General features: G+C 43.8%; 1 protein-coding gene across 7 annotated transcripts in view; it reads right to left on the reverse strand.

Moving 5' to 3' along the window:
- Positions 1 to 26,034, reverse strand: part of CSMD2 (CUB and Sushi multiple domains 2) — a 545,384-nt gene that overhangs the window by 3,177 nt on the left and 516,173 nt on the right. For 3 of the 7 annotated variants that reach the window (XM_039837029.1, XM_039837028.1, XM_039837026.1), the window contains 14 exons: positions 25,378 to 25,560; positions 21,839 to 22,015; positions 20,440 to 20,619; positions 19,865 to 20,038; positions 17,246 to 17,419; positions 16,853 to 16,926; positions 13,951 to 14,062; positions 13,201 to 13,380; positions 7,647 to 7,712; positions 6,255 to 6,416; positions 4,508 to 4,620; positions 2,371 to 2,458; positions 758 to 896; positions 341 to 556 (listed from right to left, as the gene is read on the reverse strand). In XM_039837029.1, the coding sequence (XP_039692963.1) occupies positions 397 to 556; positions 758 to 896; positions 2,371 to 2,458; positions 4,508 to 4,620; positions 6,255 to 6,416; positions 7,647 to 7,712; positions 13,201 to 13,380; positions 13,951 to 14,062; positions 16,853 to 16,926; positions 17,246 to 17,419; positions 19,865 to 20,038; positions 20,440 to 20,619; positions 21,839 to 22,015; positions 25,378 to 25,560 (1,982 nt within the window). In that variant the 3' untranslated portion in view covers positions 341 to 396. Of the gene's footprint in view, positions 1 to 340; positions 557 to 757; positions 897 to 2,370; positions 2,459 to 4,507; positions 4,621 to 6,254; positions 6,417 to 7,646; positions 7,713 to 13,200; positions 13,381 to 13,950; positions 14,063 to 16,852; positions 16,927 to 17,245; positions 17,420 to 19,864; positions 20,039 to 20,439; positions 20,620 to 21,838; positions 22,016 to 25,372; positions 25,561 to 26,034 lie in introns of those variants that run through there. The other 4 variants (XM_039837033.1, XM_039837031.1, XM_039837027.1 and 1 more) reach the window with 3 other exon arrangements.

Consider the following 26,034-nt stretch of genomic DNA (forward strand, 5'->3'; position numbering starts at 1 on the left):
AGCTGGGACATCATGCACACAGGCACCTGGGACCCAGGGGAGCCCCAAACCTGGGGTGGGGTGGGTGTGTGTGCAGGCCATGGGGCATTCTTGTTTCTCTCCTCTACTATTCAATTTTTCTGCAACTTCAAGTTCAGAGTCATTACTGATCACCTATAAAGCCTGATTTATGCTGTCAGAGATTTTACTTTTTCTGTTTTGCTCTCTTATTATAAGAGTTCTGAGTAGAGAAAGATAAGAAAAAGTAAAGATGGTGCATAAAGATGAAACCTCAGAACAATCTGGCATGTTAAAACATGCGGGCACAGGTCCACGTCCGCCTCCCATACACCCTTCTCACCGGCTGCTGGAGGCGGGGCTCTCGGTGGCGGTGGTGGTGGCAGCCAGGCCTGGTGGCTATACCGCTGTACACACCGTGCTGACTGTGAACTCTGCCTCGGTGGCCATGATGTCTGTGGGCTGGATGTTGCGGTCGTACATTGGGTTCTCAAATGTGGCCCGAACGTTTGTGTTCTCGTGGCCAGCGTAACCATTGAATGGAACTTTGGGTCTTCTCCTGGGGTTAAGAGAGAGTGACTGAGACATAGAGGAGACTCAGGAGTCTACAGGGGCAGAGGGAGAGGGAGGTTCTTTCTTCCTTTCAGAAGGTTACAGCTCTCCTGAGCCAGGAAGGATCTGGGTGGGTTAGAGTAGGGGACAGGGCCTGGCACCCGTCTTGTCACCCTCCCAGGCCCCGTTTCCCCTTCCTTCACGGTACCTGTGCTTGTAGAGATAGAGCACAAAGCCTGCAATGATGAGGGCGATGAAAGGCACCAGGATTGCGGCTGCCACCGAGCTGCTGTTGGAAGCGAAGTGGCGGCCGATGGACTCGGGGTCTGACTCCAGCAGCCTGAGGTCTGCAAGTCCCAAAGCATAAACCTCAGGTCACTGAGACACAGTCTGAAGGTACAGCCCCCAGCTGTCACTGTTGGGAACTGTGGCTGCGGCTTGGGATGTTACTTTCTCCGGAGCAGCTGGGAGAGGCCTCTGTGCCCACAGCCCACCCACCTGCCTTCCACACACACTCAGACACTCCCCGGAAGAAGGGGCCCATGTATACTGGTCGGATCACGTACACAGGTCAGTGCTCAGTCCTGGGGAAGCCAATCTGCCAGAGAACATGAAACTGTCGCAGGATAATTCTTAAAAGTATGCAGTCCTTTAGAAGTTTCAAAACTTCTTTTGGCCATAGAAAGCTTTTATCGGATGAAACTTTACAAGAAAGTCAAAACATAAAATGGATGAATGTGCACCTGCTCTGGTGGAGGTGGGAGGGGGCGCACTAAAGCTTCTGCCTCTGGAGGGGCTGCCCTCCTTTGCTTGCCCTTCCCCCCACAAGGCTCAGAGAGGGGAGAGTCTGCCTCAGGAGACAGGGAGTCAGCTGTGAAGCCAACATGAGAACTTAGGGTCCCTGAGGTCTCTCTTGTGTTTTAGGCTGAAGGGCCAAGGAACTGTCTTCAAGTATTTGGAGGGCTGCTGCATGGAAGAGGGTCTTACTGTGTACAGCTCACGAGGGCAGAGCTGAGAAGGGCTCTGGGGGAAGAGTGGGCAGGAGTGGGCCTGACAGGGCAGAGGATTTCTGCTTAAGACAAGGAGAAGCTTTATGAAGGTCAGAGCTGCGACAAAACGTAATGCCTTGGCAGGAAGGGGCCCCTGGAGACTGGCGATGTCAGCACCGGGGTATACAGAGCTGGCTCTCAAGCACCATGACTGCCTCTTGTATCCCTGTGCACTGCTTCCAAGAAAACAGGACCCTTCCTCCATTAGAGCCTGAGGCTTGGAACCCAAAGGCTCAGGGTCAAGGCCAATCTGTGGAGTGGGGATGCTGGGCACTGATGATGTGAAGCATTCAGGGTAAAGATGCTGGGAAGAGCGGGTGAGGGCAGCCTCCCTGATGCTCAGTTTCCTCATCTGCACAGTGAGGATGAGGACCGTAATACCAGCCTCCAGGATGTGCGGAGAGGAAAGATCGGGGCACCCGTGAGAGCCCATGTCTTAATACCCCGGGATGTCTGGGTGATACCTGGGAGCTGGCTGGATAGTGCTGTGGGGGGCTGTATCTGAGACCCACCGTCCCCTAAGCTGAGGCTCTCCACTCCAGGGCTGAGTGTGAACCTGGCAAAGGTCGAGTGCATTATATAGTGTGCTTATTTCTGGAGGGACCTTCCTTAACTTTTATCAGAATTTCAAAGGTGTCCCTGATCCAGAAAAAGGTTCAGAACCTCCACCTTTGACCGTTGAACTTCACTGATCCCCTGCCCTCCACTCCATTATACAGGTTTCTCCTCCACCCCCATGAGCTCATACTTGCGGGAGACAAATCCTAGTTACCAAGTCTTTGAAAGCCGAACTGCCCAAAGCCGTGGCCCTTGACGGAGCCTTGGTAGATGAAGGTGCCTCCGGAGGACTCCGAGGAGACCTGTGATGGTGGAGAGCAGAGAGAGTAGGCGGGGAGGCATGCTAGAAGGAGCTGGAAGTCCTGCCAGCCAGGCCAGAAGCACACTCATAGGTATGTGTTGCCAGACATGCTGGTTCCACCTGCCTGCCCACAGCCCTGACATGCTGGGGTCGGGGCAAGGACACCACCTGCTTGTAGGAGGCAGGGAGACAACTTTATTTCCTACTGGTCAAATTACTTAATCCATCTGTGCCTCAGTTTCTCATTTGTAAAACAAGAATAATAATAGTACCTATGTCTTAGGGTTGCTGTGAATATGAAATGAGATAATATAGATAAAACAGAATACTTAAGAGGCCCTAGATAAGTGTCAGCTATTATTACTCTGATGAAAAACTGACTTTTAGAGCACCACAGAACAAACCAAAGTATGATTAAAATGTACCTAGTGGATTTAATGCACTTTGGAGAGTTCGTTCGCAGTTCTAATAGCTATTAATTTTCTTTAGGGGGTGGGTAGCTGGGGACATAACTCCTCCTTGCTTCCTCTGCCACTTGCTTCCATGATGCTCGTGGTACAGACACAGACACTCAAACATGCAGGTTGTAGACTGCTCAGCTGAGAACATGCTCTGAGGATGCTTGTGCTACTGCTGTACCTTCCAACTCATGCTCCATCTGCGGGGTGGAGGCCTCTGTCTATAGTGCTCTGGGAATGACCTCCCCGCATTCCTTCAAACACACCCTGGCTGGGCCTGATGGTTGGCTGTCATCAGAGGCTGTTGCTCCAGCTGCTCCTGGTCCTCCAGAGCTCCATTCTCCTCTAGCCCCTGGTCTGCACTCCTAGCTCCATCTCCCAAATTTGACCCTTGTCCTCTCACATCTCATAGTCCTCCCAGCATGGTAGAATCTGTTATACTTGCAAGCTTTTGCACTACTACTATCAAAGCCAGCCAGACTTGGATACCTGAGGGGTCCATACGATACTCTAGAACAGGGGTCCTCAACCCCCGGGCCACGGACTGGTATCGGTCATGGCCTGTTAGGAACCAGGCCACACAGCTGGAGGTGAGTGGCAGGCGAGCCAGTAAAGCTTCATCAGCATTTGCAGCCGCTTCCCAGCTCTAGCATCGCCGCCTCAGCTCCCTCTCAGATCATCGGGCATTAGATTCTCATAGGAGCACTGGTCCTCGGTGCCAAAAAGGTTGGGGACTGCTGCTCTAGAGAATACCAAGGAACTAACTGTCTGTGTCAGCCCTTGTAGAAGCCACTTGCTTCTCTTTGTGTATTTATACAGCAAAGTCACTAAAACCACAGTCCTCCACCAGCGGGTCTTATCCAGGAGGATGCATCCTGACTCCTTAGTTCTCTGCTACTCCAGCCACCATGACTTCTTCCTCTTTTCCATTTTTCTCTTCTAGCTTCAGCAATCCAAGACAAGGAAGCTGAGGATACGATAGGTGACACTATGCTCAACTTTGCTACCTATGAAATCAGAGGGTATGGGCAGAGGAGCATCACTGGGGACCCTGTTTCCAATTCAAGGATGCCCTAGAATGTAACACGTCTTTCTCACAAGGGAATGTAAGGAAGTTGTATTCTTTCTCCCATGTCTTGGTCTCTTGAACTGTGCTGAATCACCCACAATCCACTTCCTCAAATGTGAGTAGATGTTCAAAGTTGTCGTCTGGAACTCACTACCTTCACCCTGCTCCTACCACCAAACAAACCACGACCTTCAACTTGCTTGAATTCACTCGTACACTGCTGACTTCCAATCCTGTGCCTTTGGCTCTAACATCAGAACCTACTCCCTCTTGCTCAGATGCACTGACCTTCTAGAATCTGGGCCTCCCGGCTCTTTCTATCTTTTCCTTTGCTCACTTCACCAGCAGATGAATCCTTTGCTCCCAGTCCTGGCCCTATAGACAAACTCCTCCCAAGTTTCCATGTGGATCCTAGGAGTTTCCACCCTCTTCTTCTCTCCTTTTCCCTGCCAGTGATCTGGGAATGGGGATGGGGCAAGGCCGTGGAGAGGTCAAGGACTGAGCTAGATTTTGCTGAACTTACATGTCCATCTAAAGCCCAGTGATCGTCTTTGAACTTATTCACGAAGACCTCCACAGGCCCTGTGATCTGATAAACCTGGAGCAGGAGATGGAAATCTTCTTTCTTGTAAATTCCTGGAAAGAGAAAGTTCAGAGGGTACACTTGAAAGAGCTGGGGAAATTTTAAAACCTAAATTTGTGGGTATGTGAGAGTGAGTGCTCACGTGGAATTTCACGTGTAGATGTTGACATAAACACTCCATGCATAACCATAAGCAGGCAGGTCTAGTGCTGCTGGTGAGTTTGTGTAGGCTGACTCTGTGTCTATGCAGGAATGTGCATCTGTGTTAATCTGTGACTGTGACCCTGGTTACACATGCGTATGTGAGAGTAAAGCGGATATGGTTTTGTACATGTCAATGTATCGGTTAATGCATGGACATACTTATAATTTAGTGGGTACAGGACTGCATGAGGGATGTACACAGGAGTATGTGAATGTCTTAGGGTGAATGAGTGAGCTGAACATTACGTTGTGCTTGTGTGTGTGTATACGAATGAATAGATATGACTGTATGTGAGGCTGTGTGTTAATGTGTACGTTCGTTCACTCACACATTCATTTATTTATCCATCTATTCAATAAACACTTGTTTTCTATGATACTTAGTTTTTCTGATTATAGAAAGACTGAAAATTGGGGAAATTTTGGAAAATGCAGAGATGAGCGAAGAAAAAAAAAAATCACTCCCGATCTCACATTTTGTGTTTATCTTGATTTTTGCTGACTACTGATAAAAATGTTTCTCTTGTTTGTTGACCGCCTGTACTTTGGCTTCTGAGTTCTCTAACTCTGTTTTTAGTTTGGTTTTAGGGATAGAAGTCTCTTTAAGAAATATCCACCGTTAACATTTTTGTGTAATTACCTGCAATTTCCTTTCTTACGAATATAATTTTTCTTTTAAAAACTAGAGTCACGTTTTAAATGCATTACATTATAGTGAGTGTATTTCTTCCAAAATTGGCATCGTACTTTATCTGGCAGATGTACTATAATTAATATATCCATTTCTATGTTTTTAGACAATTTTCTACTTCCAGTTTTTATGTAATATAAATAGCCCTGTAATGTGAGCTTTCTTTAATTATAAATATTTGGCCCCCTCCATAATTATTTCTTAGGATAAAAAGTCTTAGAAGTGTAATTAATGAGTCTAATTATTTTCAAAGGATCTTGATACAAGTTGCTGAATTGTTTCCTAGAACTGTACTATTTTCTACTCTGACCAGAGCTGCATCGATGCCTTCACTGGACCTTGACCAGCACTTCAGTTCATCACTTAAAAAAAAAAATCTTGCTGGGAAAGTGGAAAATGACATTTTGTGTTTATCTTGATTTTTGCTGACTACTGATAAAAATATGTTTCTCTTGTTTGTTGACCGCCTGTACTTTGGCTTCTGAGTTCTCTAACTCTGTTTTTAGTTTGGTTTTAGGGATAGAAGTCTCTTTTCATTTTTCAGAGTCCTTTGTATGTTCAAGTTATTCACATTTGTCATCTAGCCATTTCCCTTTAGTCCCTGGCACGTTTATCATATAAACAAAGAGAAGCAGGCACTTCCTCTTCCCTCTGCCCACCAGACAAGTCTGAGCCTCATAAGACAGTACAGTGCAGTGACAGTAGACTCATCCTGGCAAAGGGCAGGTACCCATCCATTCTAACCACCCCCACAAGTGCCTCCAGCTTTCATAGAAGTGGCCTGTTCCTTACCAGCCAAGTGCAACTCCACGCCGCTATGGTCAATCATGGTGGCATTGACCTTGCTGTTGACAATCTGGAAGCCAGTCACTCTGAGCATGGCTGGCTGCTTCTTCCCCTGGTACTCATAGGCCCCTTTCCATAGGGAATTCTTGGCAAAAACATCTCCAGGAACTAGAGGAATTGAGAAACAGAGGTGAGAGGGAATTTCATGTGCGTTGGTTAAATTGAGGCCACCTGAGGACTGATGCCAGTTCAGTCACTGAGATTATTTTCCAGAACCTCTAATATGGGGGAGGATGGTGGATTGTTCTGGCCTTCTTGTGATCTTCCTGTGTCTCAGGGTGGATGGATGGAGGGAAAGAGCGAGGAGGTGGATAAGAAAAAAAAGTGAGAGCAAATAAGAAAGGGAGAGGGAGAGGGAACTAGAAAGAAGAGAGAGAAAGAGAAAAAAAGGGAAGAGGTTGAAAAGGTAGAGAAAGGCAAAAAGAGAAGAGAAAACCAATAAGTCAGCATCATGTGGCAGATAGGACATGGGCTAATGAAATAAGACCGATCAGCATTCTCACCTTGGCTGTAATGTATCAGTTATTTGATCAAGTGCAGGAGCCTTAACTTCCTCCCCTGCAGTCCACACCTGTAGTTCTGTAAATGGGAGCCATCCTACCTACCTCATCAGCATTCTTGTGGGGGTTAAATGATCTAATGTTGCAGACTGTATTATCACATGATGTCAGACACAAAAGCTACTAAAATTGTTATTTATTCTTAAAATAATTCTCTAAGGCAAGTGTTATAATCTCTATATTACCAAAAGGTAAACTGAAGCTCAAGAAGTAAAGCTCATTTTCCCAAGGACATAGCTGGTCAATGACCAAAATAGAATTCAAACTGGGTTTGACATCAAATCTCATCTTCTTCCTGGTATAATGCACATACTAATAAAATTATAGGGTTCAAAAAAGGATATGAAAGTATACAATAATTTTGCATTGGTCAAGCACACCTATAGTTCTGTATCCAGTTCTGGACATCACACTTTGAAAGAATCAATACTTGTCTCAAAATGCAAGCATTTCCAGGAAGCTCCCTGGGCAGGACCTGGCTCTGTGTGTCTGTATGACCACACACTGGCTGGTGCTGTGCCAGGAGAGGTTGTAATAATCAATGAAGTGTTTTTAGAAGGTCTTAGCTCTCTCTTCTAGATGAGATTTTAGCTCCCTTCAGGCTTACTTCCTCCTGAAGTCGGCCTGGGGTTGGGAGGTGGGTGGAGAAATATATTTGACTCTGTAGATAGTTTTCATGCCCTTCTATTGGTTACTCAGTAACTCACGTCCATGTTTCTGGGTAACTAGGTGAAGGAAGCAACATGTGTCTTGAACCAAAGATCTGGACTATACATACCTGAGGCTTGGGTGAGTGGTGGCTCCCGGGCAGTGTTGATGGGTCTTCCACTGGGCCGGACCTCTGCTAGGGAAAGAGAATAGAAGAAAACAGGATCAGTTTCTGATCTATATTCTATTGAAAAAATAATGGCAACCTCTCTGACATTAGGTCAATAGGGTCTTTGAGATCTTGCTTTGGACTTATCCTCAAAGAGGTGAACTGCTTTGATGGTCTGGTGATGCTACGGATCCCTCTCAGAATAATAAAATATAAAGAGTTACAAAAGAAACCTACCATATAAATTATAGTCACATTAAATAAGGAATTAGGATATCATTATATATAATTCTTTATTACTGCATAATAACAAGATCTAACAGTGGGTCCACTAACTACCATGATCTTGAAGTAGTCAGAAACATAAATGGTATTTCACGGTATCGGTAGCAACTGTAATAGAATATGAAAATCTGCAATTTCTACTGGTGACAAAGTTACAAGTATTGCTAAGTACTACTACAAGTACTACTATGGGTTTTTGTCTACATTCTAAATGAAAGGAAATGCCAAAATCAAAGTAAAATAAAGATGTCTACTTTTCTACCCTACTACATAAATCCCCTGGATGCCCCTAACTGATGACCTTGGGTTGAAAAGCTCTCTCTTGGATTCTGCTTTCCTCCCAGAATGCCTGGCATAAAGGAGGACCTTCCACTGATCAAAGGTGAATTCCTTGAGCCCTGATGGGGGTTTCAGTGGAGTGCTTCCCTCTCTTGGAGCGATGATATTAAGACTGAGAAGTCCTTACCCTTAAAAGCAAGGTCAAAAGCTTTAGGCCTCAGTTAGACAGCAACTTAATGATTGTGTGACCTTGACTAGTCACTTTACTACTCGGAGTCCTCGTCTCTTCCCACCAAAGCACAACTCACAGGTCTATGCTGGATAAATGAGGTTATGGGCATGGAAGTCATGGTCAATAAATGTTAATTTTTTTTTTTCTTTTGCAGAGAAACAACAGAAAAATCTGCCTTGTCCCAAGTAAGGGCAATCTCTCCCTACTGTCTCTACTGGCCAGCTACAGAGTTTTACCATGCCCCTTCCAATCCTAGAGGCCAAATCTTTGTGACCTTGGATTTGGCAATGATTTCTTAGATATGATAGTAACAGCACAAGCAAGCAATAAAAATACAGATAAATTGAAATTCATCAAAACAAAAAGCTTTTGTGCTTAAAAGGACACCAACAAGAAAGTGAAAATATCAAAACTCAAAAAATTGTACGCATCAAGTATGTGTAATTTACATATATCTCAATAAGGCTGTTAAAAAAACACATCTGAAGAGAAAGAAAAAAAATTAATACAGGGCTAAAATGGAGCTTAAAATGTGACATTTTAGGTGATGTATGAAATAAAGTACTGTAAATTAAAAAAAAAAGTGAAAAGACAATTCAGATGAGAGAAAATATTTGCAAATCATGAATCTGATAAGGGTTTTATATTCTAGACATATAAAGAACTCTTGAAGACACTCCTGACCAAAATGTCAACATAGGGGGCTTTTGAATTTCTCTCTTCCCATGGACACACTGAATGTACAGCTACGCACAGATAAATTCCTTATGAGAGAAATCCAGTAATAAGCTGAGTGATTCCTACACATTGGGTGACTGAAAAAATACCCACATAGGAATGGGTGGGAAAGGCTGAGACACACTCTTACCATATACCCCACTCCTGGAAAAGTGCCGTACAAACAGGAAGGAACGCCTGGCTTCCTCCTGAAGGGTAAAGGATTTGGGCCATGCATCTAGCACTCTGACTTTTGAGGCTGCCACTTACTACCCCAAGCAATTTACAGATTCAATGCAATCCCTATCAAAATTCCAATGGAATATTTCACAGGAATAGAACAACCTTAAAATTCATATGGAACCACAAAAGACTCTGAATAGCCAAAGCAATCTTGAGAAAAAAGAACAAAGCTGAAGGCATCATACTTCCTGATTTCAAACTATATCATAAAGCTACAGGTATCCAAACAATATGGTACTGACATAAAAACAGACAAATAGACCAATGGAAAAGAATAGAGAGCTCAGAAATAAGCCTATGCATACACGGTCTATTAATTTTCAACCAAGGGCCAAGAATATACAATGGGAAAAAGGATAGTCTCTTTAATAAATGGTTGGAAAACACAAGTGAAGAATGAAACTGGACCTTTATCTTACACCATACACAAAAATCAAATCAAAATGTGTTAGACTTAAAGGTGAGACCTGAAACCGCAAATCTACCAGAAGAAAACATAGGGAGTAAGCTTGATTTGGTCTTGGCAAGGATTTTTTTTTGGGGGGATTTGACAACACCAAAAGCAAAAGTAACAAAAACAAAATAAACAAGTGGAACTGTATAAAACTAAAAAGCATCTTCACAGTAAAAGGAACCATCAACAAAATGAGAAAGTGACCAATGGAATGGGAGAAAATATTTGCAAACCACATATCCAATAAGGGGTTAATATCCAAAATATGTGAGGAACTCATACAGCTCAATGGCAAAAAAACACAACTCAATTAAAAAATGGGCAAAAGACCTGAATGACATTTTTTGAAAGAAGACATAAAAATGGCCAACAGATATCTACACAAAAGGTTCTTGACATCACTCGTCATTAGGGAAATGCAAACTTGTTAGGATCTCTATGACCAAAAGGCAAGAAATAACAAATGCCGTGCAAGGATGTGCAGAAAAGGGAAGCCTTGTACACTGCTCGTGGGAATGTAAGCTGGTACAGCCACAATGAAAAACAGTACGGAGGTTCCTAAAGAAATTAAAACTAGAACTCACACGTGATCAAGCAATCCCAGTTCTGGGTTTATATGTGAAGGAAACAAAATCTTCCAAAAGATATCTGCACTCCCATGCTCATTATAGCATTATTTACAGTAGCCAAGGTATGAAAATAACCGAAGTGTCTGTTAATGGATGAATGGATAAAAAAATGTGGAATATTATTCAGCTTAAAAAAAAAGGAAATCCTGACACTTTCAACAACATGGATGAACTTGGAGGACACTATGCTAAGTGAAATAAGTCAAACAGAGAAAGAAAAATACTATATGGTACCACTTATATGTGGAATCTAAAAAGAAAAAAGTCAAACTCATAGAACAGAGAGTAGAATGGTAGTATCCTGGGGCTAGTGGGAAGGTGCAATAGAGAGAGGTTAATAAAGGGTACAAACTTTCAATTATAAGATGAATAAGGTGGGAAGATCTAATGTATAACATGGTAACTATAGTAAATAATACTGCATAGTATAATTAAAATTTGCTAAAAGTATAGAACTTATGTGTTCTCATCAAAAAAATAAAAAGGTAAATATGTGAGGTGATGGATGTGTTACCTTGATGATGAGAATCCTTTCACAATATACACGTTTATCAAGTTATCATGTTGTAAACTTTAAATATAGTACAATTTTATTTGTCAATTACAATTTTTTTTATTTATCAATTAAAATTTTATTTTATTAATAAAGCTGGAAAAAGGAAGTCAAAAGGATTACAAAAAATTCTTACAACTCAATAATAAAAAGAGAAATAGTTCAATTAAAAAATGGACAAAAGATTTCAATAGACATTTCTCCAAAGATATACAAATGGCCAATAAACACCTCATTATCCTTTCAGAAAGTGTAAATCAAAACCACAGTGAGATACTACTTTACACACACTTAGTGTGGCTATACTCAAAAAGCTGGACAGTAACAAGTGCTGGCAAGGATGTAAAGAAATTGGAACCCTAGTGCATTGCTGGTGGGAATGTAAAATGGAACAGGCACTTTGCAAAACTGTTTGATAGCTTCTCAAAATGTTAAACGTAGAGTTGTCATTCTACCCCTAGATATATACCTCAGAGAATTAAATATCCATATAAAATATGCACATTTATGTTCCTAGCAGCATTATTCATAGTAGCCAAAAAGTGGAAACAACCCAAATGTCCATCAATAGATAAATAGATAAACAAAATGTGGTATATCCATCAATGGAATATTATTCAGGCCTAAAAAGGAATGGCATTCTGACACATGGTATATCATGGATGGACCTTGAAAACACTATGCTAAGTGAAATAATCCAGACACGAAAGGACAAATATTATATGAATCCACTAACATGAGGTACCTAGAATAGGCAAATCATAGAGCTAGAAAATATAATAGAGCTTATTAGGGGCTGGAGGGAAAAGAAAATGGGAAATTATTGTTTAATGGTTACAGAGTTTCTTCTGCTTGAGATGATGAAAAAATTCTGGAAATGGATGGTTGCACAACGTTGTGAATGTACTTAATGTCATTGAATTGTATACTTAAAAATAGTTAAAATGGTAAATTTTATATTATGGATATTTTACCACAATAAAACTTACATAAATGTACTCTAAAACAAAACCTTATATCACTACCATATGTGGAAAACAAATACTACTTTCCATAAATAAAAGAAATTTACAACAATTCATATGATGAAAATACAAGGCAGTTATTAAATCCTAGCTCTGCTGAAGGCTCTGAACTTGAAGCCTCCCCTCCCCGAGGGGCATAACAGCAAGTACTTAAGAGCTTGGTTTCTGGAGTTAGACCTTCAGTGCTTGAACCTCAGCTCTTTCCCGTTCCCGGCTCGTAACCTCAGGTATGTTACTAAATCTCTATGTGCCTCAGTTTCTTCATATATTAAATGGGGATATGAATAGTACCGGCCTCATAATAGGATGAGGATTAAATGAGTGACTACACACAAAATACTTAGTTCAATGCCTGGCATATGTCGAGTTCATCACCTGTAAGAAAGAGTTTAATGCCATTCCAGCACCAAACTGATTCTTTTACGCTGGACTCCTCACTTAAGACTGGACTCAGACCACTTTCTCCAGGAAGCCTTCCCTGACTTCTCTACTTCTCTTAGGCTGAATTAGTGCCCTTTCACCTCATCTCCACTGCATTCAGCCCATTTCTATGTTCCTGAAGGTACTGTCATATCTGATAATGTGTCTGTGTTCTGTAGCTGGATGTGAGCTCCTCTAGGATAGAGATCGTGTCTTTTACCTCCTAATCCCGCATACCTACCACAGGTATGCAGAGTGATAATGCTCAATAAATAGAGAATGAATAAATTAAGAAGAGGAGGAGGGAGGTCTGAGACATCTTGGTAATCCTAAGGGATCTGTGTGTGGGTGTCATTTTATCAAGGTTAGAATATGCAAATGTGTTATTCCAGTTTGGTGAAATAAAAATATTTTCTCTGTCTGATGATTGAGCATAATACTGGGAGAATGTTTAAGCTCAGGCAGAAGGTAGCAAAGTAAAACTTGGGATGGCTTCCCGGTGCGCCTCTTTAGATGGTTCTGCTCTTATCTCCTAGACACTCACTACCCCAGAAAATCAGAAGCAGGATCCAGCTCTTGGAAATCCTATTTCTTCCTTCTCTCTTGCCCTTTCACTCAAGCTCAGCTGTCACCTTTGGCCTCCCACCCTGGAGAGGTTCACCGAGTGGGTGCACTCACCCAGGCAGATGGGTGGTTTGCCCGTCCAGCTGCCATCTGCTTTGCAGGTGCGATGCTCGGAGCCACCCTTGAGGGAGAAGCCCTCCTGGCAGGAGTAGATAAGTGTGTAGCCCATGGAGGGCAAGTCCAGGGCCCCGATGTTGGCATGCGTTGGCGTCTCTGGCTGTTTGCAGTGGTGGGCTGGATAAGAGGAAAGACATTGTTGGATCTGAGGAGAGTAAGGTCTCCGGAAGGCCCTTCAATCATTCTCATTCCTAGATGAAACCCCCCTCCTCTTCCTCTCCCCTATGGGCCCTCTCATGTCCAGCATCTCCTCCTCCCCTCCCCTCCCACACCCCAGCTTTGATGTCTCTAGGAATGGCCAAGATGGAGATCATGTGCATATTGGTTTATCAAACCTGGGGGAACCTAAACCTGCAGTACTTTTCCTGAGAGAAGAGGAATAATTATGGCAAAAAAGCTGAAATCTTCCATCTTGAGGGTTGGCTTTGGTAGTTGCTAGTTTTTGCTGCCACTGTAAAGTTCTTCCTTTTTTCTTTGTTAAGGCATAGGAATTTCCTTTAAACATCTGAAAGGCTTTTGTGCAGAAAATGTCTTCTGCGAGGCCCCAAGGAGTGAGGACAGCAAAGAGTCTAATATTGGTCCCAATGAGAAGTGTGAGTTCCCTGTCATTCAGCGCATTCAAGCTGCGGGGAGATAATGTGTTGTCAGGAGGAGTTGTGTTGGGATGCAGGTGAAGTCTACACTCACGGACACAGTCGGGTGGGGTTCCGCTCCAGGTCAGGTTGGGGAGGCAGGTCCTGGTGGTGGAGCCCTGAAGCAGGTAACCTTTTTGACAGCGGAAGAGCACTGTGCTTCCAACCTGTGGTGAGCACAGAAGGTCCCGTGACCACTTTCCATCCAGCAATGCTTCACACCTGTCACTTGACCACTCACTTTCCCATGACCCAACTCCTACCCTTGACATTGCCTCCACCCGCAACGTCCTTTTTTCACTTCTCTGCTTGGTAAAAATCTTATTTATCGTTTGAGGCAGCTTCCATTATGCCTCTCCCACATGGCCTCCCCTAATCCTCTGAGCCAGAGCAACACTCTTAGTGGACATATCATACTCTGCTGTGATGGACGGAATGCCCGACTCAGAATCAAAAGACCTTCATCTCAGTTTTGGCTTCTGCATTTACTCACTGAATAACAGGCTGCATGAAACTCTACACCTTAGTCTTCCTATGCACAGAGTGGGGATGACCAGTCCTGCCACACCTGCACTGGAATGTTCTAACACTCGAATGCAGTGGAGGATTTGAAAGCATTTTATAGAATGTAAAGAACTGTGCAAAAATGGAATTACTACTTGTATATGTGTCTCTTTCTTCTATGAATCTGTAAATTCTTTTAGGTTGGAAGACTTCCTTATCCAGATGTGCCCTGGAGAGTCTGATACCGTGCTTTGTAAATCTCTGCTGGGCGGAAGGGCTGTTCCCCCTCCCCCTTTCCCTCTGCTCGGTTGTTTTCCCCATGCTCACCCTCCACTAGCTCCTCACTGTCCCAACTTGCCACCCCTGCAACCACCAGCTCCATCTCTTCCTCTCCAATCTACGCGGCACAATGCTACTGGGTCAGCACCTAAATCGCAACTCGAATTACACGATTTCCCAGCTCAAAACACTCACGTGTCTCAATGACCTATAATAGCGAATTCAAACACAAAGTGCAACTCTTTTGGTTTCCACTTCCTTCTTCCACGCTCGACCTGTTTGTTCTTTGTAGTTCATCATCTCATTCAGCAAATGGTTCCTTTTTCCACCCAGTTGTGCAAATCAAAAACCTCAAGTCATTCTTGATTCTTCTTCTCCTTCCACCTCTCAATCTAATCCATCAACATGTCCTCTTGGTTTTACCTACAAAATACATTCTTACCCCTTCACTTCTCCCTGCAGCCACAGTCACCCTCACCTAGTCCCATCCTCATCTTTCTCCTGAGCCACTGCAACAGTGTCCTACTTGTCTAAGTGCCTCTGTTCTTAAGCCCCTATTATTCATTCTCTCTTCAGCATCCTGAGTGAATGGTGGATCAAACTGAGTCACCATCAAATGCTGTCCCTTGGCATTTAGGATAAAATCCAAAATGCTTATCATGGCCTCAAGGTCCCACATGACTTGGCCCATGTTTTTCTCTCTTCAAAAATTATTATGTGATATTTGATGCATACAAAAGAATATATAGAACATATATAGACATGAATCATAATAAGCTGAGCCCACTACTCAACCTAAGGGCTAGAAGGAACTTCATTGACATGGTGTAGCTATCTGTGTGTTCCTTCCCTGCCCTGTTCCTCAGCTACCCCTCAGGGGTAACCACTATTTTGAATTTTGTGTTTTTAATTTCCTCATTTTGTTAAAAAATAATTCCATTACTTACCTGTACAAACACCTCTAAACAATATACATTTTTCTTGGTTTTAATCTTTATAGAAACTGTATCATACCACCTTTGTCATTTAATATTATGTTTCTAAGTTTTATCCATATTGGGTAGAGCTGTGGTTCATTCATTTTCACTGCAATATGACAAGCCATTGTGTGACTACATCATGATTTTTCTAATTTCTTGGTCACATGTGCAAGAGTTCTCTGGGGTTGGTTTCTAGGATGGAAACTTCTGGGTCTTAGAACATGTGAATATTTACCTTTACAAGAGACAGGGCCAAGTTGTTTTCAAACCTCGCCTAGCTCTTTGGCTTATCTCCATCTCCTCTCTCACTGTGCACCTGACTCACCGGCTGGCCGGCTCTCTAGTCCTCCTACCTGCTCAGCACTGCCCGCTTCTGGGCGCCTTTGCATTGGCTGCTCCGTCTGCCAGGAATGCCCACCCTGCTCTGCACGGGGCTGGCCCTTCTTATCCTGGAGGCTCTCTCCTCACTACACTTCCTAAAATAGGAAACCTATCCTGTCACACCCCTGTATATTACATAGAATGCAGTGCTTATCGCTCTCTCAAGTGGTTTATGGTCACCAGCCAGGGAGCTCCCTTAGAGCAGGCACTTGGCCTGTCTTATTCCCTTAGATTCCAAACACCTACAATAGTTCATGGTGGTAAATATGTGTTGAATGAATACAGACTGAGTGAATAAATCACATCCCTTGGCTAGACCTCAACTTGCCATTTCCAGGTTAGTCTCTGATATTCCCCTGGGCACATCTTGGGCTTCAGTTAATAGTCCTGCCTTGAACACATCCCGATGGGCAGGGCCTGCCTCCCATGTGGCTCCTGCTCACTACCTCCACCCTGTCTGTGCCCTTTTTGTGGGTAGAGTATGGGTTCTTGAGGACAGGAGGTCCATTTTTCTCACTCATTTCTGTATTTCCACAAATGTCCTGCCCTAACGACACGGGGCTGCTGGGAAGTATTTGTAGAGCTCCTTGTGGACCTGTTTTCCCACATCGGCTTCTCAGATTGGCGTCAACACCTTCCTGTTACTGAAGGGTGCTCCCGTGCAGCACGGTTCAAAGAGGCAGAGTATTTCCTTTCTCCAGCTTCCAAGGTCTCGTCCCCCACGCAGTGCTGTCCTAAGGAAGGCCCTCCCAGGCTGACAGTGACAGGAAAGGAAGGGAGGCGGGAAGTCCCAATCCTGGCCGACCTCATTACCTGGTAGCCCTGGGAATTGTTCTGGATCCCGAACTGCGGCAGGCCGGGGTCTGCACACATGGTCAGCGTTGGGTCTGCATTGCAAAACAAAGAAACGGACCCCACGGTCACTGAAGCGTCACTGCCTCTGCTCACTCTGCGAAGCCGAAGTGAAAAGAAGACGGAGCCGCATCCTGACTTCCCCACCTATCGATATCGCCACCTGAGAGTTCCCTTGGCTGACTACGAGAGTTCCTGAAGCACACCCTCCGGCTATTTCTCATCCTGCTCTAGAAAGCTCAGTGGAGGACTCCGTTCCCTTTTGCAGAAGAGACCCCTGAGGACAGGGAAGGAAAGTTATTATCTTGGGTCCCAAAGAAAGAAGCTGGGACTCCTCCCTAGATCGCCTCTCACCTATGCAGCTGGGCTGGGTGCCACTCCACGTCCCATCTGACTGGCAGAACCGCCGTGGGGAGCCCACCAGCACCAGGGGGGGCTGGCAGGAGAAGGAGACAGATGACCTGTAGGAGAAGCCTCGGTCCTCTCTCTTCCCACGGGGCGGGACACCAGGATCTCCGCAGAACACAGCTGGGAAAACGAGAGAGAAAGGCAGGTCCAAGTTGCTTTCCAGCACCCAGCCTGAGAGCCCATGGCCCCCAGCCCCGCCCTAGCCTCTGTTCTTTTCACTGCTTTCCTCCCGGTCCTCCCGGTTCCACTTGAACTCTGGAAATGGGGGCAGCCCTGGGTAAATGATAACACTTGACTCAGCGCGGCTGCTGCCATGTCCTCTCCTTTTATATTCAAAATGCTTATTAATAATCATCCAAGTAATGGAGTAACATGATGGGAAGTTTAGAACATCAAGGAAAAACAGAGTCTCGTCTACTACCCCAGACTGTTCTTTTCCCCTTATTTTCACACTCATTCCTGTGCAGTCTTTGTTCAGTTGTATGTAAACCTGTGCATGGCTGTGGATGTAATGTCCGAACGCCGTTAACCTTGCTTTGTTAACTTAATTGTCTGTGAACATTTCCCAGGGTTATGAATCCTTATCACTTACTGGCTACAAAATTTTACAGTGAGAGGTTGTATCATAATTACAGTTTACCATAACCTTTATATTAGGCATTTTCTATTATGGTAAAGTTACACACGGCCTTTATTTTCTTAGGGGAAATTCTCTAGGAGTGGATTTATCTTTAAAGGTTTGAATGAGTTCGCAGCTCTTGATACGTACTTGATATGTACTTTCCAAAGGGTGTGCTCTGGTGGGTAGTGTATGGAGTACGCCCACTTCATTCAGATCGTCAGAGTATCAATAAAGATTGACTACCAAAGGCAAAGTTCCTCAAGACATCACTTCAAGCATGAAGAGCATTCTTTATGCTATGGGGTGGACATGTGTGTGTGTGTGTGTGTGTGTGTGTGTGTGTTTATGTAGAGTCAGCTATACTATGAATCATATATGGACAGCAAATGAAGCCTGTATCTGAAGTTGGGAGAGTCTAGACCTGACCAATAAGAAGTCAGTCAGAGGCTGAGTTGATCAGAAGTCCCCGTATCTAGAAAAAGGCAACTCAAAAGATAAGAGATACAAGTGGATGACAAAGAGCAACTCAGCCTTGCTAAAAAGCGATGTGATGCCAATTAAAATAATGGGACATCTTTTTAAACTCCTCAGCCTGATAAATATTAGAAAATATTGGCGACATCCATTGTTAATGAGGACATAAGTCAAGAAATATTCTCATAAACTGCTGGTAGGAGTGTAAATTGGGACACTCCTTCTAGAAGACAGTTTGGCAGCACATACAAAAAAATATAGAGTGTATGATTAAAATGGAATAACCCAAATTCATCACCAGTAGGAGAAGATTAGACAAGTCAGGCTATCTACAATAAGAAAATTCTTTAAACTATTAAAAATGATGTATGAATTGGTATGTGTGATAGAGAAAGGTGCTGTTGGCTTATCAACGAATACAAGTTATGAACTAGTAGGTACAGCATGATTCAATAACGTTTATAGAAAATCATACAGATATTGCTATAAATGAGAAAATGCAGAGTGATCAATTTGGAAGCACACTGTGGCTGTCTGTGGGAATTGAGAATTTGGATGAGTGTTATGTTCTTCTTTGTATTTTTCGATATCGATTTTTTTTTTTATGATAACTGTTATTTATTGCTAAAGCAACAATTCAGTTATTTCTCAAGAAGAAAAGCAAGGTTTCCAGACCAGACTTAACCCTGAGACTTGCTCGTTCCTACTGTTACTCCGGGGGCATGTGGTCTGAGGGGTTGACCTCTCACCAAACGCTGCCTTTCCTGTGTCTACCTTTGGGCTGCTTGTCTTTGCTGAAATTTCTCAAATGGAAGCAAATTTTCAGAGGTACCCAAACAGTGTCATGAGTATGTTGAACGTTTTCTGCAGAATTAGATAAATGCCAAGTAGAAAGGAAAAATAGGTCCTACTCTTTGTCCAAAGTCTGGGCACGGGGAAAACCTTCCAAAGCTGACTCATGGGCTGTGACAAGAATAAGTGACCTGGAGCCTGCTTCTCTGGGAGACTCGGGAATGGACTTGAGGTTCTTTCGGACATAGCTAGGCTAGGTGGATAAGAAATAAATTCTCTTGCCAGAAAAGCATGCGTTCCCTAGGAGTCTTTTCTGTGCAGAGCATTTTCATGAAGACAGGCATGTTTCCAGCACTGGGGTCCCTCCATCCCCTAGTCTTTGGGTACTATCTTATCGAGTTAACAACCTTGCATGTTTAGAAACCCCTCCCTCTTCTCTGGCATACTTTCCTCCCACTGTGACTCCACACAAAGTCTGTAGCCAAGGCTCACTTAAGATACGACTATTTTCTTTCCCTGAACTTCCTTCCTTCTTTAATAATATCTCTGACAAAGCTCCTCACTGATTTTGGGGAGGGAACTATCTATTCTATAACTTTCAGTAGCAGAGCTCTGAGGAGGGAAGGGGGAAGGAGCCAGCAGATAGGATGCACTAAAGGTCCCCTTGAGCAACTCACGGAAACACTGAGGCAGCTCTCCAGTCCAGGATCCATTCCCCTCACAGGTGAGCACCGCAGGTAGGGAGAGCTGGTACCCCTCTAGGCAGGCATACGTCACACTTGAGCCCCACATGAAGTCGGACCCCACCACTTTCCCGTTGGGGATGAGCTGAGGTGGCTTGCACATGATAGCTGGGGGGAGAGGAAGGAGGGAGGAAGAGACCAAAGAAGGCTGAGTTCTGGTGTTGTCCTGGTGAAACCAGGCTCCAGTCACCAGCACTGATGTCTCCTGGGAGTCCGGCTGAGCAGGAGGAATCAGGAATAATCTCTTACTTTGGGAGCTCTGGCCTGTTTGCACCTTACAACACCTTCTCTCAGGTGTGACAACCCTCTTTGCACAAAGCCCGGGCCTTACCTTGATATCTTCCAACCCCCTCCTTGCAGATGTTCAGAGACTAAGCCTCACCTCCCATACCCCTGTTAAGATACAGGGCTCTGCCTTGTCACCTCTCCCTTCTAGATGGTCAAGGCCCGATGTCTCACTTTTGTATCTTCTTTGGCCCTCTGTCCTCATCTGCAGCCCTCAGACTCACCTTTGCAGACTGGCTTGGTACCATTCCATGTCCGGTCCTTGGTGCAGCTCAGCACAGATACCCTATGTGACTCCATCATGTAGCCAGGGACGCACTGGTATGTCACAGTCTTGTTGTACTTGAAGTCATTGCCCAGCCGGAGGCCATTGGCTGGAATCCCAGGGTCACCACAGCTTATGACTAGGACAGGGGGCAGAGCACTGTTCACTCCCAGTCCACTCCTCCTTTCTCCCCTGCATTCCAATATCATTCCTATCACTCCCCATATATGTCCAGGAAGGGAAACAGTCAGATCAGGAATGTCCTGTCCCCGTGAAGGCTCCCAGGTGGGCACTGCCCATCCTAAAGTCCGTTTGGCCACATCTCTCTACAAGGGTCCTCCTGCATCCCCACTCTCCTTGCCCACACCATCCTTATGCACCCCAGACACTTGGGCTATGAAGAACATCCTTCTTATTCAAAGCCCACCCCTCTAAGAGGAAGTACTCAGAGGGCTCAGTTCCTCAGTGAGGCTGGGGCCCAGGGAGAGGGACGTTTCAAAGTCGAAGAGCCTAAGATGTTTTAATGGACCACACAGATGATCTGACTGCTGGTGGGTGCATCTCATCACCTGCTGTTCCACTTAGGCGGCCCTGTAGGCCCAGTAGCCTAGAAGCAGGGTCTTGTGACCTATGCAATGGTCGTACCTATGTTATGGTATCAAGTGAGGGTGGGGGTTTGTATGCTCTGGCCTCGGAACAAAAATGAATGCTACATGGGATTCCAGATGGAGTCTGAAATCAAAGACTAGGAGTTGGACAGGGAGACTGCTGTCAGATTCTCTTATCTTGTCACTTCCCTCCAGCTGGGCCCCACAGTGATTTGTTTTCCAAGGAAAAGAGTCTTGTTCTCTGTGAGGAGCAAGAAAGGGGAGCGGTGGAGATACACCATGCTTGAGAGCCAAGCAGGGGTGAGGATGAGTCCAAGGGAGAGAAGGAACGAACAAATTTGGTGGATGATGGCAGTGTTAAAGTGGAAAGAGAATCAGATTGAGCACTAGGGGTTTGTTCCAAATGAGAAAAAGAAAGCCCAAGGAACTGGCTGGAGCCTGTAAAACCGCAAATCTCTATCTCAACCTCTCTGAGCCTCAGTCATCTCATGTATATTAGTAGCTACTTCATGAGGTTGTGTCGAGAATCAAATGACATAATGCGTATAAAATAAAGCACTTAGCTCAGTGGCTGTCACACATTATGTGCTCAATAAATGAGGCTATTCAAATGGGACTCATTCAGGGTCAAGTCCCACCACTCCATCCAGCCTTCCCAATCTCCAACAGACAGCCTCATTCTTTGACATGGAGGAACTCAGTCACTTCTGCCACCATTTCCCATGGCACTCAGAGGGCCTGAGTTCTCACCTATGCACTCTGGGTCACTGCCTGTCCAGGTGCCATTGACCGAGCAGTGCCGGCTGAGCAGTCCTGTGGCGTAGTAGCCTTCCCGACATTCGTAGACGATAGAGCTGGAGAAAACCAGGCCATCACTGAACATGACTCGGGCATTGCTTGGAGTTCCAGGGTTCCCGCAAGAGATCACTAGGAAGCCAAAAGAGCACATTATTCACCAGAACAAAGGTAGACATCACCTGGGGAACTGAGAACTGCCCAGAGTGGAAACCAGGTGCTACATAAAGACCCTGTGGGTTGACATGCTTCTCATGCTGCTTTCATGTCTGATCATCCCACCCTCAGAAGGGAAGAACAGATCTGTATGAATTCTTTCTAATTTCTAAAACATAAGGACTATATCTATTTTATTATCACATAGCAATTCCTTAAAATCTCCAGATATTAAACCAGTGCTTAATTTTCCTCAATTGTCTCATTTTTTAAGTTAATTTGTTTGAATTATGATCCAAATGAGGTCCACACATGGCATTTGGTTGGCATGTCTCTAAGACTCTTTGAATCCAGAGATTACTATTCCCTCTCCTGCAAATTATCTGGTACAGAAAACGAGACATTTATCTGGTAGAATTTCCCACTTTCTGGATTTTGCTAACTGTACCAGTGAGGTGTTGTTTAACACGTGCCTCTGTCCTGTGTAGGTCCTGTAGTCACATTCTACTTTTTGGTCAGTGTACTTCATACATGGTTTTGTGTTTCCTACTGCGTCACGTCAGGAGGCACGGAATGTCTGATTGTTTCCTTGTTCTTGAAGTCAAGGCTGATCAGTGGGTTCAGGTTTGCCCACCTAATCTGGCATTATAAATTTTTCATTAGTTTTTCCCTTTAATGGTTTTAGCAGCAAGGAGTGATTGTTGACTAGATTTGTCATTTCATTAGGGGCTAGAAAATGCTGATATTCTAATTCTATAGTTCTTTCTGCATTCACTTGACTTCTTTAATAAAAAACTTGCCCATCATCAAATATTTATTTACCCTGATATACAATTCATACAGGAAGACTGGAAAATGCTTGATTGCTTTTTAATCAGACATCAGAACAATGTGTTCATTCCTCAGCAAGCTCCAAAGGTGATCAACAATCATTTGAACTCATGGATTTAAACTTATTTACCATGTTGCCAACCATTGCCACTATTATTCTCATTGATGCTCAGATGGTCCCATCTTTGGCTAGTGCGAGCCTCTTCAAGTTGGCATAACCTCATTTGTCTTTGGTAAACTCTCTGTTGGAGTGACAAAGCTGTTCTAAGTTCCTTTGAGTATTGCCTGCCCCAGACCTGGAATCAGCTATTCTCCAAAGAGCTCAGGCTGCTTTTAGTGGAGAATAGATTTAAAAACTACAATCATTGCTACTGATTCTAGACTTTTAGAGCAGACGGCTGGGCAAATAACTTTTCAAATTGAAAATATATTATGAGTTTATACTGATATTACCAATCCAAATTTAGGTCTAAGAGTTTTTCCTTAACTTTTTAATTTTTATATTATTCACCTTTATCCTTGAAAATCTTGGTTCTTAATTACAACAAATAATTTAAATTGGTTTTATCCATATCTATTATAGTATTTTATATATGTAATAGTTTTAGAATAGTAACACTAATATTACTAACATTATGAATTCTGAAAACAGCTTAAGATTTCACTGCAGTTCTCTTTGTCCTTAGGATATAAATACCATACTCAAATTTCATTTTCTCAAGTAATTCTCTAGGTTATTAAATCACCAACTCTTGACACATAGTTAAGTTCATTTGTTCCTGTTTAGATTTTTATATTTAGAGATTACTTGTTTCTAATCTTTGATTTAATTTTATTCTGTAAGTATGTACAACATTTATGTGGTCCCAAAGTTAAATCTGCAAAATGATTCCTATATAATTAGCACAACAGACAGGCTCTAATATCCATTTATTTAACAAATATTTGTGCACCTAGGTCCCAGGAATGCAGTGATGAACAAGTCATATTCCCTGCCCTTGAGGAGCTCAGTCTTTCTTAAGAAACTGTCTATAAACACATGAATTAAAACATGATGTAATAAGTGTTATACTTGATGGAAAAAAAAGCACTAATAAGGGAGAATCTTATTCGGGCTGGGGATAAGAATTTGAGTAGAACCTTAAAGGATAAGTGGGATCTTGTCAAGGGAAGTCACACACTCAACCAACATTTACTTCCAGGTCCAAACTCACTTAGTCACTCACTTTCTGTTCCCTGAACACTCCTGACATGTTGACTAACTTCCATTCTGTATCTGAATGGCACGAAAGAGGACCTGGGCAGGTGTCTTCTGATCATAGGCCAGAATATCCTCCCGGGCTCTGCAGAACTACTCCATGATCTCAACTTCAAACAGCCTATTCCCTAACCACTACCTCTTATCTCTTCAGCTCACTCCCTCTGGGATTCATTCTCTGGTGATTTCTCAGTCCTACTGGGACCTATAATCCATTGATTTTACCATTTTCTTTCACTGCCTCCTACTCCTCATAAACCCGCCCCCTCCTTACTCAGCTTAGATGCCAAGATCAATCATAATCGCTGCTTTCTGTGTACCCTCATCTCTCTTGCCACTTTCTGCTGATGTGTTACTTGCCTGATTAAACCCCAATCCCACACCTAATGCTTCACCTACCCTGTGCCTGCACCTACGTAGCAATATGTGGTTGAACAAAAACCCAGACCAATGCTGACTACTCTCCCTTTAAATTAATGGCCTCTCAACTTAAGTGAGCCCTAGGCACTGCCTGGAAATTATATATTTCCCTATTCCATTCCCATTCCTCTCTTGCTAGGTGATGATTTCATATTATCTCCTTCCTTTTCCAACATCTTCTTAGTCAATCTTACTCTCAGCTGTTAAACCTCTTCCTAACTAGGAGAGTGCAATGCAGACTGTATTTTAGAGACAGGGGGATTTGGGGAGCAGCTACAAAAAGTTGGACTCTGGAGGAGAGGTTTTAAAACAGATTTTTTTCCCAGAAATTTAGGAGTATGTGGAACAATGTAATTTCGCCCACTGGGGCTACTACTTCAGGGAACAACACTACAAGTTTATATTACTTCTAAGGGTTTTTAAAAATTGGATTTCTATTTCTCTTGGCACTTGGAATGCTTGTATAACACAGTCTCTTTCCCTTAAACTGTAAGCTCCAAGAGGGCAAGGTTTATCTGTCTTGGTTGTCATTGTGTCCCTAGCACATACTACAGTATTTGGCATATAGTCATTGAATGAAACTATATGGGAAATAAGTGAATAAATGGGCTAAGCTTAGTTTATTCTGTTTTTTTTTTTTCCTCCTCCTTAGGTGAGGGTAGGGAATATGTTTGTTTGTACATTACTAATGAGAGGAACGTGAGCTATCTGTTGATGTCTACTATCCACAAAGCCAAGGGTTCAAACGGGGCCATGGATTTTATCTGTGATTGGTAGTGGGAAAACAAGGGTAGGCAAAGGGGAAAAGCAGAATGGTCACATACATTACCTCCACACTCAGGCTGTGTGCCGCTCCACGAGCCGTTGGCCTGACAGGTTCGCTCTGATGACCCCCGGAGGGCGTGGCCAGCTTCACAGCTGAAGCGCATCAGACTTCCCAGGGCAAAGCTATCGCCCAAACGGATGCCATGGGCTGGGGTCCCAGGGTCACCACAAATTCCCATGCTGGTTCCTATGGACCAGAACCAAACACACCCCATTGTTTTCAGCATGGAAGGAAGAGAGTAGCAGACCGACAGAGAAAGATAGTGGGCCATTGTTAAGGGGAGGCAGTTGGGCCCCTTGAATTAGGGGAGTGAAAACCAACTGTGTCCAGTCTGAGTTACCCAGACAGGCTCCTTCCTGTATTACTACTCAGTAGTGAAAGAACACATAGGTCTGAGGTCACGGGTAAGTCCCAGGGGAGCACAGGGCAAGGAAAAGAAGAAGGCAGAGAGGAGGTTCTGCGGTGGATCATGCCTTTGTTCTTTGGCCTGTGCCAGCGTGGAGTGTCAGTGGTCCAAGCTGACCGTATCTCCCTCTCCTTTTTACCTCTTCCTCACCAATATCTGCTGATTCTCTACTCTCCCCATTCCCACTTCCACTGATGCTGAGCATTCTTTTGCCTGAACTATTGCAAGAACCTCCAAACTAATGTCCCTTCCTC

This window comes from Pteropus medius, unplaced genomic scaffold (genome assembly GCF_902729225.1).
Source record: "Pteropus medius unplaced genomic scaffold, Ma_sr-lr_union100, whole genome shotgun sequence".
Lineage (NCBI taxonomy): Eukaryota > Metazoa > Chordata > Mammalia > Chiroptera > Pteropodidae > Pteropus > Pteropus medius.